The following is a 17,162-nucleotide window of genomic DNA, read 5'->3' on the forward strand; positions in this document are numbered from 1 at the left end:
GAGTCTTTTTGGTAAAATATTCTATACCAGGATCCTCATCGCCTCTTATATCAATGTCCCCCCACTCCCATCCCTGCCGTCCAGGCTTGGGTTTTCCTCCGTCTCAGTGCTGTGCCCATTCCCCGTTCATCACTGAGGGCTCTGTGTGTGTATGCGTTTGTATGCTTGTGTACACGTGTATGAATACTTTGTTATGTGTGAGAGAGAAGCATTTGGTCAAATTGTACCTAATCCCTTAATTCAAAGTTAAATTTACATTTTAAATAGACCCTTTTCCCGTCCACAAATATTCCTGGAGCAGCTGTTGCGTCCCAGGTGCTTGACCAGCATAAGCATAGTTTCAGTTAAGAGGGTAGAGGAAAGGGGGTCTGACCCAAATTTGCTGAATTGTCAGGACTTATAGAGTAGACTACAAGAGACAATTTCCAGGTAGAAACTGCTCATTTGGTTACTATCACAGCCATCATTTTTATTTTATACACATGGTTGTCTCTCATTTTCTAAATCCATATACCTCAAACACCAGAATGCCTTAATTGTGTAGAGGGAGGTTAGCCGTATCAACCATAACTGGCTAGTGAACGTTTTGGGCATTGATCTGTTTATTCCTTTATTGATTGTCCCTGAGAATTGAAAAGGGAAGAAGATTGAGACTTGAGAAAAAGCAAGGGCCATGTCTGGTACTTTTTTTTTTTTTTTTAACCTTCTGACCATTTATAAGGAAGAATGATGGGCTTTTGTTCTCTTTTTCTGCATCTTTACCTTTCATTAGATGATATTTTAGCACCCCCCCCTTTAAAGAATTCTTTTTTAGAGTACTACATAAAATTCCTTATTTAAGATTGTCTCAAAGTAATTTATTTTATGGATACTTCACTATTAAATACCTTTGGCCCAAGCAGAAAAAGTAAGAAATGTTTATAATTATTTCAAGAAAGGATTAATCAGAGTTTGCACCAAAATGTTATTTAAATGTATTAAGAAAGTTAAAGCAGTGGTTTCAAATTGAACAGGATTTTTTGCATATGGTAAAATACTGTATGGTGCTTAGCGGTGGTTTGTTGAGTGCTGTTATGCTCAGGGGCTTTTTCAGTAAATAAGAGAACTTTAGGCTTCTGTAATCCTGGGGATTCTAGAACATGTCTGCTAAGAGCTTCTGAAAATGCTTGTTGGCTAGATGAGTAGAGACCTACAAAATATTCCATTCTAAGTATAGAGTTCTTTGGACTTGAGCAAAGATATTTAATGTCCTGCTAAATTTTCCCACTATTGGAATATATAGTAAGAATAAATAATTTACTTTTATTCTACAGAAAGTTAGGAGCTGTTTTTCATATGCACTGAAAGAGATGTCATGACATCTGAATATCAACTTGAGTGAGGTTTTCGATTAAATGCAGCATATAATTCTTTTAAAGGTGATAATGTTCTATTTCTTTTTCAGAATTGTGTCCACTCTGATTTTGCTATTTTGTTGTATAGACCATTCTGTGGTAATTGGAAATGATAAAATTATAATAGTATCCTGTGGTTTTCTGGCAGGATTAGCATTTGGCCTTTCAAACTATTTTCCTTCCTATTCGTATAGTGCGTACATAAGCTGAGCTGATCATCACCCAGGCGAGCCACGGTCAATTAAAAAGTTACAAAATAACTTTCATTTTCAAGCTATTTATATAAGAATTACTAACAAGTAAGCACAATTTCTTGGCTTCCAGCTCCTGTCATGTGTACTGCAAAGATTCTTTTGCAAAACTAACCTTACCATAACCTGATTTTTCTAAACATCAGAATTTTGTTTTCAACTTCAGACTTCCCTGTATGGAGAGAAATACCCAAAGCATCACCCACCCACTTCCCAAACTGCTCTGTAATGAATTGGAAGAAAATTTGCACAGTGACTCCCATGATGAAGACAGTGCTGCTAGGCAGTTGCCGTGTATTATTTCTTTAATGATGCTGATTTATCAATTTAAAGAAACAGTTGGACAGTGTAAGGGAGCAGAAGTAGAGCCTTCATTCCAATTGATTCTTATTTCAGTTGATTACTGGGGACAGAAATCTGTGTCCAAAACAAGGGACCACAAGTTTGCTGGACAGATGAAAAGTTCTGGAGGCTCAAAAGTTGTCTCCAATATCTTTGACTCTGAAACAGATTTTCCAGGAGCCAAAACTAGGATCCTCGAAACTCCAGATCCACGCATTGTTCTGTTGTTCTGTAGCTTCTTGAAATGTTAAGCTGAGGCCTTCCATTGCAGGTGGATGGAATGGACCTCAGAGATGCAAGCCATGAGCAAGCTGTGGAAGCCATTCGGAAAGCAGGCAACCCTGTAGTCTTTATGGTACAGAGCATTATAAACAGACCGAGGGTAAGCGAACACAAAGGGCAAGGTAGGCATATCCAAACAGTGTTCAACTTGGAATCTAAGGTATCCAGGGCCAAGTTGTCTCTAGGACCAAGGAGATGGAGTCTTGAAATCTCAGGAGCCTTTTTAAAAGTTTGTTTTGCCTTTTTTTCTTTTAAAATTGAGTTGCCCTGAAAAATCTCTTCTACCATGTTTAACAAACACTTGAATCGGCTGAAAACACACAGAAGTAGGATTTGTTGGTCACCATAGACATCTAGATGGATAATTACTCGTATTCATTATAGTCGTGAAGCATGTGAGTTAAGAGGGATGTGGTGTAGGCATTCAGGTTAATAGTCTGTGACCTCTAGGCAAGCCCCTTAGGAGCCAGAGAGATTACGTTTTCTTTATAAGTTTATTCTCTAGACAGGATTTCCAGCTTATGCAATCCCATGAACTCTTGTGAATGATCTTTAGCGTATTTGTCTGTCCCACCGAATATTAAATTTCCACATGGTGGATTTTGTTTAAGTCCTATGTTTATGTGCTAACGATTCCATAACTGCTGTTTCCCAGTCAACAGTCACTGCATAGCTCATCGCTGTGTAGCGCCTGGTGGACAGAGACCTGTTAACCCATTTTACCATCAGTCATCACAGGGGAAGTGGCTTTAAAAAATGTTTTAGAAAGTCTGAGTGCAGTTAGTGAATGTTGTTGGTGGGGAAGATGCTAAGTGAGGCTTTGTGTAATTGTTAAGCCCTAATGTTGCTGAAGATGAAAATTGTGCCAAGAATTTGAAACTATTTTTTTCTATTTCTTCTTTGTGCCTTATTAAAAAAAAAAAAAATTTCCTGTGCAACAGTTCTTAAATATATTGGGGCCACATACCCCTTTGAAAATTCTTCAAGTTTACTGCAAGGTTTGCATTGCATCTCTTAGGAGTTCTCCAGATGTCCTGAGGCTCATAGAGAGAGTCCACCCCTGGATTTGAGAACTGTTGTCATACTGATTCTTTCTGAAATACCTGCTTATTAGCTTTCAGGGTTCATTGTCTTTAGAAGGAAAGTGTTCATACATGTGAGGGAAGTGAAAAGAGTTATCTAAACCATATGTAATTTTAAGCATAAAATGCATTTAATTTTAAGTTTTAAAATTAAAAATTTAAGACAGCTTTACTTAAATGGTGGAAGGAGTTTAGCAAAACAGCTCTGTGGATGATATCAGTCAAAGGAATTTGTCAGCATTCTGTGCCACAGAAAACAAAGTGACCAAATTTATCCTATAGGTTTTTCCTTTTGTTGTCAAGACAGGTGTAGCTCTGGTCTGAGTTCACTGTAAAAAAAAAAAAAATGAATTAGTAGTTCTTGATGTAAGCAGTTATCCTCACATCTGCAGGTTTTAATCATTCAGTTGTGTATTGTTAGGTAATAATTATCCATTCAGATGAGAAAATATGCCAAATGCTAGGGCTGTATCACGCTGCATTCTTTTCAGATGCTATTGAGTTTGTTTAAATAACTACAGATCTTTCTGCCTTTGTTTCCATTTGTTGTGTTAAACAGAGACACAGCATGATAATGTCGGTAAATGGCTGTTGAAGTTAAGTTAAAGCTGGGTTTTTTGTGTGTGGGGGGGTGGGTTTTATTCCTTTTTTTATTTTTAATTTCCAGCTTTTGTATCATTTAGGGCAGTACTATAAACTGCTGAATAGGATTCTCAGTATTACTTTTAAAAACTTAAACTACAAACATTTCTTTCAATGCCGGTTGCATTTTCTAATGTGCTGGGAAGATAGTTTCTCATACACCTGGAAAATGTTCCTGTTTTATTATCTGAGGTATAATGACGCCTGGTTTTATAGCAGTTACTCCAGAATAAATCTTGCTTAGAATGACATGTGTAGTAAAATTATATTTGACAGGGATTAGGGTACCCTATCCTAAAATACGACACCGTGGCCTGTTGAATATTTAAACTGAAGTTAGTTGAGAAAAGGCAGGTGCTGAAAGGATTCTGACACCCCCAGCAGGTCATTAGCCCCTCCTGAGAAGTGTGTTCCCCTTACCTGGAGGAAAGGAGCATCTTTGTCTGCAGGGGAGGAGGAAGCCTGAGAGGCATCCGAATGCATGGGCCTTGCTCAGGGTCCCTGGTGAACTGCACTTAGCACCTGTTAATTTCGTCCTGTCACGTTTCCCCCACTTTCTATCCTTCATCAGACCTACCGCAAACATACTCAGGTTTAACCATTTCTCCTGGTCTTCATTTCCCTACGAAAGCTCCGTGTCAGGCAGAACTCACATTAAAATCAGTACGTGTGCTTTCCTTTCGCTAGTTTGATTTTTGTGACACGGATCCAGCCCAGGATCTAAGGTGGGCAGAGTAAAGATGTTTTTCCTCCTCTACATACATATTCTGTTTGGGGAAATGAGAATCAATTTTGCATTTAAAATGAGATTTACCTTGTTTTCAGTGGTTTACTGCCCTATGGAAATAATCATGTCTCCAGTAATCCAAAAGAAAGAACATGACAGATAACACGAGAGTCTGTTAACGGTGAACGTTTTATTTGTGGATATAATAGAGCTTCAAGAAAATCTTAGACATAGACTGAAAAGCCAGTCGGCCTCTTTGGCTTTTAAACCGTTCTGGAATTAGAACTTCCCAGAACTAGCCCTGGTAATTCTGTCAGTACGGCCCTTCACAGTTCAGTCTGACCACACTGTCACAGCGAAGCATGGGCCCCACTAACACGGGCCAGAGGATGATTTTGTCTTCCCTGTGCTGCTTCTTAGCTAATCACATTTCTATTTTTATTAGCCTTTGGGACTATAAACACAAGTTTCATCATTGATTTTTTTTAATAAGAAATACAGCCTGTTTCTATAAATCTTTCCCTAATAACAGAGTGACCTACTATTTCCTTTGCTGTGCTCACCCTGGACTTGTACTCTTCTCTCAGGGCCAAATTCTAATCCTATAAGAGCTGCACATTGAAAAAACAAAAGGCAAAGCCAAGCAAAAAGCCAGAGCTCTCTTTAAATATTCCATTTCTTGCCATTATGGTTTTGTTTCATATCGTTGTACAGAATTGTAAAGGGAAACATAAAACCTAAAAGCTCCATGTACGAGAATTAGGGACAGTCTCTACCTTCCGCAGCATTGAGTTACGTTGCCTAGGATATTTTCTTAATCTTTGCCACATCACTTCTTCCGCCTTAATAAATGGTCATGTTTTTCTGGCATTTGTGATCTTCTCCTTTGTAAAACAGGAGTTGACATTTTAAACTGAAAAGCCGAGAGAAAGTTGAGATGAGCAGAAATGTCACCGTGCCCATTTCTTTTACCCGCCTTCCTTCTGTAGGAAAAACATTGCAGGAAGAGCAGATTGAAAGGGTACTGTGGCATAAGCTTTAGTGCAGGCGCACTGAGCGAGCGTAGTCTCTCCAGAGTGCTCCCCCGTGCAGGGTGGCGTCACATGACAACCTCTCCCTCCTCTTGGTGCTTGCCAGTAGGGCTTTTTTATAGAGAGAAGTAACACAAACATTTCATTAGAGCCAAAATGAATTCTAAATGTCTGCAATTTCCCCTGAAAGATATAGTCAATAAAAGAAAAAGATAGCAGTGTGAAAAAGAGAAGGATTTATTGTGCTAAGGAAATTACTTTTCTTTTTTTTTAAAAACTATGAAAATGCTACATTCTCTTTGGCAGTCATCCTGCCTGTAATATGTATATTCAACTTCAATGGTCCAGCTCAGGGCATATCACAGGCAAGCCACAAAATCTGTAAGAACTCGAAGGCAGGACTTCAAATATTACCCATAGCCTCATAAATCCCCCAATAAGATGGGAGCTTTTATAGGAAATTAAAAAACTCAAATATCAGTGTTCCTAGTTCCACAGAAAGTGGGCAGAAATAGAGAACACCACTATACCTCGGTTCATTTTAAACATTGTTAATTTCATTTTTAAAATTAAAAAAATACTCTTGATCTGAAGCAATCTTCGTATCTAGTCAACGTCTGAAAAGTTTCCTTACTGGGAAACAAGATAAAGAATACTGAAGGTTACAAATGAACTAGCAGACAAATGCTTCATTTCCTCCTGGAACAGATAGACTGCTTTTTTTTTTTTTTTTTAAACCAGAAAAGCATCATTTACTTTTAAAGGTAAATAAAAAACCTCTCCAGTTTTAATGTTGAAGCATGTTTACTGATACGCATGGAAGATATATTAATATAAGTGGGTGAAATGTATGAGCCTATCTGTCAGCGACCGTGAAGATACGCAGGGAAAGGAAAAGAAATTTGGGATCAGTTTGACAGACTTGGTTCCCACGTGTTCCCTGGCCGCATTTAGATCAGGGTGTGGATTCAGGTTGCTAGAGGTAAACTCTTCGTTCTAGGCGGTTTGATAAGACATTGTTATTAATTATGAGGTCTGACAGGGTCTGGTGTCGCACAGTTACTGAAATCAGTAAGTACTTTGTCCTTATAACTGAGTTATTTTACCTGTGTTTCTTTTGCGCTCAGCGCCTCTTATGTTTCCTTTTAGAAATCCCCTTTGCCTTCCCTGCCGCACAACCTTTACCCTAAGTACAACTTGAGCAGCACTAACCCATTTGCCGATTCTCTTCAGTTCAACGCTGACCAGGTTGGATAACGCCCGTTGTCTTGCCGTTGCCTTTTGCCAATGTCTTGTTCTTTGTTCCTGCTGTGCCTTTGTCCCAGCTCGCTGTTTACTAAATTTGGGCAAACACCACCACCAACAACTGTGTGTTTGGAGTGGGCGTGCACATCCTTTCTTAAGCACATTTTCTTGCCAGAAGCTGTTCATTTTGATAGACAAAATTAGATGGCCCTTCTGAAGAGTAAGGGAGAATCGTGAGTCCAATTACTTTCCTTTATTTTGGTGTGAGTTGAATTTTCGGATATTTAAATTTTTGTTGGTTGCCAAATGTTTGAGCTACTTTCACACATAATTTCTTTAAAACCTTGTGATGGTTTAAATCCTTCTCAGACTTATGCAAGGTGGTCCTGAAAGCTCTTCTGTTAATCACTCTGCACATAATTGTGTATGTGCAGGAGTCTGTTGAATATTTATAAAGTGTGTCCACGTACATGCCTGATCAGGAAACATGGAACTGTTTCAAATTTTATAAATCTATGCTTGGATATTCTCATACTCTGATGAAATTATAAATCCAAAATTGAGACAAAAACTTATGAGAACTTGAATACTATAATTTGATTATGAAAGGAAGAAAGCTGTGAACAATTTCTTTCAGGAAGCATTTTATGAATATTCATTGGATTTTTATGTTATTGTAATGTGGTTAACCAAAGACGCTGTATCTGAAGGAATGTGTTTTCTGTTACTGTAGGAATTACAGAATCCAAGTAGAGTTACCTTCCGTTGTTCCCCAACTAACCCTTTTGCTCCCACACCGTTTAAGGTTTGTAGCGTGACGTATCCCCGAGTAAGTGGGTGTGTTCCAGTGTGCTGTGTGTGTACGTTAACACTTGTGTGCAGACATGGCATGGAGTGACTTCAAGTACACTTTGCATTTTTGCCCATGAAGGCTAAGTGGTCTTTGTTAAAAGAGCTGTGTCTTCACTGATAATTATAAGAGGTGTCGGCAGCAAGCTCAGTTACCCAGTCTCAATAAGAATGAGCGTTTCAGTAATAATAAAACAGAACACCTGATTGCCCCTTTAGTAAATAGAGGCTTGTATTGGCTTCGTGATTAATCAGTTATGTTAGGGTGCTATTTGTGTTTACTCACAGTATGGAAAATGTGCTCAGAATGAGATCCTAAGTAGTTTTTGGACTGACAGGTTTTGTTCGTTTTAAGGAAACAAAGGAAAAAGCAGTCAGAAAAGTTATGCAGCAAGTAAGATCTGTAAAATTTGCATGCAAAAATTTATTGAAATTATGGCGAGTTTAAATTAGATTTTGTTCCACTTTTTAAAAAATGAAATGGGCTAAATTCTTGCATCCTCACATTTTCCATTATTAGAGAAGTAATTAAAAAAATTCTGAGTTCTTAGTATGTGTAATGAATCTCCATTGGATCAGATGAAGTTTTTTGTTTGTTCATAATTATTTGTACATTGGTTATTTGAGGGTTTTATGGCACAGCACTTGGGAAGATAACCTGGATTTTGTCTACACTAGTGATTTTTGTTTGGCCAGTGATGTGTAGACCAAACATTTTAATACAATGGATTCTGTGACTTGAGAATCTGTTTTCTTTAAGTGTCTATCAGTCAGCTCACCTATGTTTGCCAGAAAAATAGTAATTCATGTTTATTAGAATCATTTTTGAGGTCGCTTAGAAACCTGAAATGCTTTCTGAACCATCAGAGATCACATTCAGTGCCATATAGCTTTAGTTTTAGGTATATTTTGATTCTTGACAGTAATAATTCCTGAGTATTTGTGCATGCTTGTCATTTAGTGTGTTCTGTGAAAGATATATTTTATTATATTATAGATTATCGATTATATATATAGAATCACTGTCTTTTCCCAGATACATGCATGTGAAATAAAATGAGATGTATCAGGGATTTTCCTATGGAGGAAAGGTAAAATAAGAAAGGGACACATGTAGGCTCGAGGCTTCAGGGACAGCCTCACACCAGGGCTGGAGCTTCAGTGGGATATCTCTAACCCTTGAATTAGGTACCCTTTGTCTTACTGCAGATATTGGAGAAGACAGCATGATATAATGGAAAGTGCATTGGATTAGGTTAAGAATTAAATGAAAAGAACACTGGTTTCACTGTGTGATTCTAAACAAAATCGGACTTCTCACAGCCTTGAGTTATTATTGTGCAAAATGAAAAATATGAACTCAGTGACATAAGGGCCTTTCTAACTCTGATACTCTCTCTACTTGATAATCTGTAAGAGCTTGTTCACCTATGTTTTAATCAAAAGAAAAAAAAAAAAGAACTTGATGATACCAAGTCCTTTTTTTTTTGAAATAGGACCTGTAGCCCTAAGGAACAGCAAATATACCAGCCATACTTTGAGTTTATATGAAGTCTTCACCCCTCTTTATTCATTTTGGCTGCTTTGTGAAGGGGATGGAGATGTTGTGCCGCAAAACCAGCCCCCCAGATCTGAATTTGTGTGCTCTTTGCTAACAGACTGTCTCCCTGGTAGATGACCCTGCATGTGCAATACTCATTTTCATGAATTTGTTGAGAGTCTTTTGGAGAGAGGATTCAGGGAGTAATAAAAATTCTTTATATATAACCTCACTAACTAGATTCAAGCTGTTTTGTTTGATATTATTGGAAGGCTTTTCTAGACCCCCAACATCTTACCCAGATAACTTTTGAATGAGTCCTTTTTTTTTTTCCCATAAAAGGAAGCTCATGTAACTTTTTATCTTAAGTTATTTAAGCCTTCAAATCAAATATTGTTCACCTTAAAATATCATAGAACAAGTTCAGTGGATTGTGCTCTGAGCATACTGTTTTGTTTAGTATATTTAAACTTTACCTGAATCCTGTCTACCATTTTTATATATGCGTATTTCCCCATTATTTAATATCTCAGAGATTTTAAAGCTAGTTTTTTGTTTTTGACATTGCAGTCTTACTTCTTTTCCTTAGGTTTTCCTTCCTGGGACTGTGCATACCCACTGCGTTCTTCTTGTCCCCACAGGTGCCCAGTCAGTCAGAACCCGAGCCGGAAAAGGCTCCGCCGTGCACTGTGCCCCCGCCCCCTTCCTCCGCATGTGCAGAAACGAGTGGGGACCATACACAGTCATCTGCAAGCAAAATGTCAGAGGATGTGGACAAAGAGGATGAGTTTGGTTACAGCTGGAGTAAGTTGTCTTTTTGAAATGCACTGAATTACAAGAGGTCTTTAAAGTAGCTCTGGGCTTCCCAAGGCTTACACTCTGGATGAAAAAGTATGTTTCACCTTCAGTTACACATACTGCAGTTCTGTGTGGAAATAACTACTGTCTGTTGTGCTTGAATGCAGCACACATTTCCAGGATATGAGATCATCTTCTTCCTTTCCTTTAAACCTGCATTCGTATTCAAGCCCACTTTGCCATTTGTATAAGAATTAAAGGGTCCAGGGCACTCTCCCAGAAGCTGGTACTAGATCAGCTGTCTCATGGTCTTGAACAAGTCCTAGCCCCTCTCTAGGCCTCATGTTCCTCATTGTAAAACCTGTTGTTGCTGTTAGAACAGCTTTGAACTTTGGTATTTTTCTGTACTAGGATGGTAACGTAGTATAATTGTTGAGATAAAAACTTGGGGCATTTGACAAGCTATGTAACTGCCCCTGAGTTTTAGCCTGGTGGTTTTTTCCCCCCTTTTAAGATACAATTCCTCCTCGGGTTGCTAACAATGAGTTAGTCTGAGAAGCACTACGCATGAAGCCTGGTGCACAGGAAGCAGTCAAAGGTAGCTGTTAATAGGATGAGTGGGGTACCTCTGTTTCCTAAGGAAATCAGCCATTTTATAGGGAAACATTAAAAATTTAGCCCAGAGTTATGGATCAATGCTTATAAAAAAAGTTTCATTAAAAAAATGCAAGTATTTTCCTTAAGAACACTATGGTATATGCTTTTAGGAAGTACAGAGTGTAAAATTTCTGCTTCTAGATTCTAGAACCAGGAAATGACAGTTCGTGACATCGATGCAGTTAAGGATCAATAGCGAATGCATGACGTCAGTCATACAATAACATTTTCTAAGGGATGATTTATAAAGTTCGCAGTTTTCTCAGTCTGTTTCCAATGAAATTAAAATATTTTACTAGTCCATCAAGGTGGCCAGAATGTACTCTGAGAAAAACATGAAATGGAAGGTTTCAGTTATCTTTTGTCATGTCACAAGCCACCCCAAAACTTAATGGCTTAACGAAACACGTTATTACTAGTCTGTCAGGGTGCTGCGGCTGAGTGGGCTCAGCTGGGCTGGGCCTCCGAGGTGGCTCACTCACATGGCTGGTTGTTCATCTGGGCCTGGGGCACCTCCATGTGGCCTTGCCCTCAGATTAAAGAATCACTTCTACCCCTGGAACATGTGGGGTGGGAGATATGAGTGGTCTCAGCTAACTGCTAGAACTGGTACAGTAATTTGTCCTGGCCTGTGCGACAAGAAAGCCCCTTTCCTTTCTTCTGGACCTGTGTACCAGCCACTCTCCAACGTGATGTGATACGCAGTGTAGACTTCGCTGAGGGAGAAAAGCTCCCACTGACCAGTGAGGACAAATCCTCTGGATGTTCTGTTCTCTGCAAATGATAGAGTGACTTTCTGTTGTAATCACAGTCTTTTGAGAGTTTGTTAATGGGAATGACTTCTTTGGGCCTCTTTGCCCCAAGTGAACTGATTAATCAGACCCTGCACTCTCTGCATTGTGGATAGAAAGAAATCCCTCAGAGTTTGGCTGCTCCAGGAAACCAGTCTTGATGGCCGGTTTGTTTAGCTTTTCTAACTGCCAGGGATTACATGTCGGTACAAATAATGCCCTTAAGATGCCATTCTAAACAACCTTCCACAGTAAAGCGCAGGGCTGTGAATTAGCTCTTACTACCTGTGGGCTTTCTGTTCTTGCTGTGTGTAGGAAATATCAGAGAGCGTTATGGAACCCTGACAGGCGAGCTGCATATGATTGAGCTGGAGAAAGGTCGCAGTGGTTTGGGCCTGAGTCTTGCTGGAAACAAAGACCGATCCAGGATGAGTGTCTTTATAGTGGGGATTGATCCAAACGGAGCAGCTGGGAAAGATGGGCGACTGCAGATTGCAGACGAGCTACTCGAAGTAAGTTCTCGCAGAAAACACTGAATTTACTTTCGCTGAATTGGTACAGTGGAACCATCAGTTTACGGAAAATCCACCCGGGTCTCATATGGTGACTGAGAAAACTATCGCTTGCCTAATAAAGTAGATGCATTGTAGCAAATTTGGCTCTAAACCAAATCTCTACTAAGTACAGCCCATGTTCCCATTAACTTCCATTAAAAGCTTGTGACTGTGGAGCACCAGAAACAATTTTTGCCCCAAGACAGTAATAAAGATCACACTTCAAAAACATTTTTTTGTGTGCTGCATTTTTATTAGGAGCTTTTGACAAACCAAATGACCGATCTCTCCCTGGTAATGAAACTGATCCACTGGTCCTTCCTAAAAGTAGAATCCCTAATGGTAGAAATGATGGGAGTGGTGAGCGGCAGGGTCAAGGTCAAGGCTAAAATAACAAATTCAGGCGGCCAAACAGAATAAATTTGTGGGCCATACTTGATAGTGTTTAGAGTCGTATTTGCTTGATTTGTGCGTCCTTGCCTCCTGTTGGCTGGGGCGGCTCAGTGAGCAGTGGCTGAATGACAGGGTGACGGGCACTCTCCAGTTCGTACCGTACCGTGCTGCTCCAGCACGTTCTGCTGCCCAGACCCTGAATCCACCAACATGGCTTTTCCCAGTGGCCTCTTCCCAGGGCTTGAGTTTTGAGATTTCCTGGGAACTGTGGCAGTAGAGCCTTCCCACGATGGCCTGTGCAGGTCCCACGTGACTCCACAGAGCCCTTGCTCTGTACCAGCTCACCCCTGCCCGGAAGCCGACTCTCAGCTGTCCTGCAGTCAGTCCAGGTGGTGCCTCTTTAGTCCATGGAGACCAGACCAGTGTTCGCTTTAAACATGAGCTTTTCTTTATTCATCAGCAAAGTCAGGTTCACATTCTGCAAAGGAAAATATTTTTATTTGTTTTTTTTTTCAGTTTTCAGTTTTATTAGGTAGAATTGTTACAATTTGACTGCACAAGTATGATATATTGAATGTAAATACGTATATGTAATAGACCGCACATTATTTTTTTAGTTTACATATGTGTACTGTTCATTATTTCTAAGAACAGTTCAGAGCTTTAGATTTTAAACTTACATAGGAAAATATGTATAATATTTTAAAGGGAGAAAAAATGTGCTTTTCATTAGGTTGAATGATAAAAATTTATGAAATTAAAATCTAGGCTCAATTAACGATATTTATTTCTCATAGATCAATGGTCAAATTTTATATGGAAGAAGTCATCAGAATGCTTCATCAATCATTAAATGTGCTCCTTCTAAAGTAAAAATAATTTTCATCAGGTGAGCATTTTCTTTTTCTGGTGTATTAAATGTTTTTTCTTAGCCTTTCAATTCTGAGTTCTTTTGAATGAACATAAAGCATTTATAAATGTGTGAGTGTTGTAGTTTCAGCTCTTTGGAGCTACAGAATTTTCTCTAATAATCTGAGTCTTCAAGCTGAAGAATGAAAGTATGAATTGTTATGAAATGATTGGTCATTTTTTTTTTTATTTTAGAAATAAAGATGCACTGAGTCAGATGGCTGTATGTCCTGGGCATACAATGGAACCTTTGCCTGCCGCCTCAGAGAATCTTCAGAATAAGGAGGTATGTGATTGTTTCTCTGGGAAGAGTTGATTGATACACCACTTACTAATTCAGTTAACAATTATAGAACTCTTGCCAGGGATATTAAGATAGATAAGTTATAGCCCTGGCCTCCAAGGAGTTTACAGCCTAGTGCAAGAAATACTAGTAGAGCTGCATAAGAGGAGTTGACAGTCTTGCCTCTGGAGAGAGCTAGAATAAGACTTCCTAGAGGAGGTGAGCCTGAAGTGTACGTTGGAAGTAGATGACTTGGGGGCATAGACTTTGCAAGCAGAGGGCATGGGTTGAGGAATGGCCTGGAGGCTCTGGCCAACACAGAGAATTGAAAACTACAGAGCTTTACCGAACAGAGGGAGGCAGGGAATGGGAGGGTCAGATCATGGGAATCATGATGCAGACTTTGTCTTTGAGGCCCTGTCATGGTGAACTCAAAGACTGAGATCTGTATTTTTAAAACCATTTTTGGAAATAGTGCAGAGAAAAATCAGAAGTTGCAAGACAGAAGTTAAAGGGATTAAGAAAATGACTGGAGAAGTGTAGGGGTTGGATGATGGGGCCTCAACTAATGAAAAAAAGAAAAAAGAAGGAAATGGTTACCTCAGGTGTTTAGAAACAAAACTGACATTACTTCATCCCTAACTGAGTATTCTCAGCAAGGAAGAATGAGTGGTTGAGAATCTGTTTATCCGACAGGTGTTTATTGGGTATCTGCCTCGTACCAGGTACTGTTCTTTAGGCTGAGAATAAGCTGGCAGATGAAACAGACGATAGGTACCTGGCTTCCAGGTGTCTGACCTGGCGACTTGATAGGTAGCTAACTTTCACCAAAATAAAATTAGAAAGAGGAGCAGATATTTGTAAAAACAGAACGCATTCCCTCTAAGGCAGCTGGAGAATGGAGTGCCTGCTGGAAAGCCTGGTAGAAGTATCCACGGGGACACTTGGTCTAGAGTTCAGAGATGAATTCCCGCAGATGCCAGCTTAGGTTTTGTTAACTGTGGGAGCCGAGGCTCTTGCCTACAGAGGACATTCAGAGGAGATGAGGGCCAAGGTCAGGATTATGTAATATCAACAGTAAGGAGATTGGAGATGAAGAGGAGAACGGTGGGCGCGCTGTGCAGCAGCCGAGGACAGCGCCCTTGAGAAAGGGTGTATTCCACAACCGTGACTACTGCGTGGAGGTCAAGTAAGAGGGTGAATAAGGAGAGTTTATTGGATTTGCCGATTAGGAGGTTATTAATGATTTTGAGAAAGCAAATGATGGATAAGAAATTAGGAAAGAGAAGGCAGTGGCTAGAGAGTCACTGAAAATTATAAGAGTCTTTGTGGGAGTTTTGTTTAGATTTGGAAAAGCTTTGGATACATGTTTAGGATGAGTATTATAAGGAGGTAGGAGAGAGTGCAAAGCTTAAAATTAGAGGAACAATGAATGTCTATGGGTAGGTCAAGGTGTAGAAACAGAAACACTGTTCCCTAAATTAATGTCTAAACATGGGGCTTTCCTGCACATGAGGTTTACAAATTATGTTCTCATGCTGGTGAACTGACTTCATGGGTCATAATAGTAAGCTGAGTTAAGTGGGTTTTTTTCAAGATTACAAAGGAGAAAATTTTGTTTTCATATGAATTGTAGCAAATATGTCCCTTGAGAAAATGGGCTTTTATAGTTTTCAAGTCAGACAGGAGTAGCTCCTGCATTCACGTGGTGACCAGCGCGGTGAAGCGCAGTGAATGGTGCCGCTGCTGGTGTCCTGTGTTGAGTGCATTGCATCGTTTGGTAGCTGGGTTGCTATTAGATGTCACTGTAGAGTTAATCTAGGCAGTCTTGAGAAGCACTTTGTGTGTCTGTGCTCTAAAATAATTACCGTCTAATCACACCTCATTTGTATTTTGAAGAAAATATAATGCTCATAAATATCATGAAATATTAAAATGAGGAATAATGAATTACAATGCGTGAAATAATTTTGATTAAGTGGCCCGTCTACGTAAGACTCACTTGTCTCTCCTGTCATTTCTTTCCCTCTGTCAGGCTGAACCGAATGTTACTACTTCTGATGCAGCTGTGGACCTCAGTTCACTTAAAACCGTGCAACATCTGGAGCTTCCCAAGGTAACTGCTTTGATTTGGAAGGAAATGATGTGGGTTCCTTCACTCCAGTGTCCTGATTTCACTATTTTGCAAAACTGTGGTCTCCGGGTTGGCAGCATCCGCATCACCTGAGAGCTTGTTAGAAATACAGGCCCATGGGCCCACCTGACGTGAGGAATGAGTAGCTCTGGGGGTGGCCCTGCAGTTTGTGTTCTAACAAGTCTTCTCCATGAGCCCAGTGTGCACTCAAGTTTGAGAACCACTGTGCTCATCGATACCTTGGCATTGACCCAGCTTTTCTTGCCTCTGATTATCCCAAGGTGTGACATTTAGTGGTCTGTCCTTTGATTCTTTTACCAAGGACCTGCTATGGAGGAAATAAAAAGAATAAATGAACAAACGTTACAGTCTTTGTCCTTCATAAAACCGAAAGCTCGCATAACTGGAAGTCTCCCTGATGGGCATCAGTGAAGTATTTACTTTTGCAAAGATCTGAACCTTAGGTTCAAGTGACCACTTGAAAGAAGTGGTTTGTTGAACAGAACCCCATAAATGCTTTCACGTGCTGCAGGCTCGTGCTGGAATGCGGGTGGACAGTGGATGCACCAGGGTGTCCGCAGAAAGAGCAGTGAAGTGTGCGGGAAGAGGAGAGGACGGGAGGAGAAGGACAGAGGGGTGTTTACACAGAATGCTGCAGGCAGGAGGCAGAGGAGTGCTCCCCCAGGGCTCTGCAGCTCTGAGGCAGTGCCGCAGGGTGCGTGAGGGCCTGGGTGCTGCGGTCAGTCTGTCTGGGGTGAGTCCTTGCTTCATCAGGTACAGACTTCATGCACTGTGTGGTCTTCCTTCACCTCTGTTTTGTCACCTATAAATTGGAGGTGATAATAGTACCTTAGATGTAGGTCATTCTAAAGATGAAATGAGTTCTTTATAAAGCTGTGGACATTATGCCTGGCACGTGGTCAGACTTTGTTCATCATTTAGTGGAAAAAAATACTGTGACTCTACTGGATTTGGTTTCTTTTTTTATAATAGATAACACTGTACAAAAACGGATTGCTCTGGACTTACCACATGTATTTTAGAAAGTCGTCGTGGGCAGTGTGTGTTGTGAGGAGAGGGAAAAGAGCAGAAGCCATTAAAGCGTCTTCTGCCAGGAAGTCCACACACTTCCATTCAAGAGTCCCTCATTCTTTTGCCCTTTAAGAAAGAGCATACCTTTCTTTCTTCCCTGCTGATTTTAGGGTTGAAGTTTTTTTTTCTCCTAAATCCTGAAGTCAAAGTTTATAATATTTAACAG

At 39.9% G+C, this 17,162-nt stretch overlaps 1 protein-coding gene across 15 annotated transcripts in view; it reads left to right on the forward strand.

The window, feature by feature from the left end:
• The window catches only part of MPDZ (multiple PDZ domain crumbs cell polarity complex component), a 370,677-nt gene that overhangs the window by 330,250 nt on the left and 23,265 nt on the right, over window positions 1-17,162 (forward strand). For 7 of the 15 annotated variants that reach the window (XR_012506350.1, XM_074361559.1, XM_074361558.1 and 4 more), the window contains 8 exons: window positions 2,259-2,369; window positions 6,901-6,999; window positions 7,730-7,801; window positions 10,027-10,189; window positions 11,947-12,143; window positions 13,376-13,467; window positions 13,683-13,773; window positions 15,806-15,886. Coding sequence is in view for 14 of the 15 variants with exons in the window: in XM_074361559.1 (XP_074217660.1) it covers window positions 2,259-2,369; window positions 6,901-6,999; window positions 7,730-7,801; window positions 10,027-10,189; window positions 11,947-12,143; window positions 13,376-13,467; window positions 13,683-13,773; window positions 15,806-15,886 (906 nt within the window). In the remaining variant the exon portion in view is untranslated. The remainder of the gene's footprint in view (window positions 1-2,258; window positions 2,370-6,900; window positions 7,000-7,729; window positions 7,802-10,026; window positions 10,190-11,946; window positions 12,144-13,375; window positions 13,468-13,682; window positions 13,774-15,805; window positions 15,887-17,162) is intronic. The other 8 variants (XM_074361562.1, XM_074361561.1, XM_074361565.1 and 5 more) reach the window with 5 other exon arrangements.

Source organism: Camelus bactrianus, chromosome 4, assembly GCF_048773025.1.
Source record: "Camelus bactrianus isolate YW-2024 breed Bactrian camel chromosome 4, ASM4877302v1, whole genome shotgun sequence".
NCBI lineage: Eukaryota > Metazoa > Chordata > Mammalia > Artiodactyla > Camelidae > Camelus > Camelus bactrianus.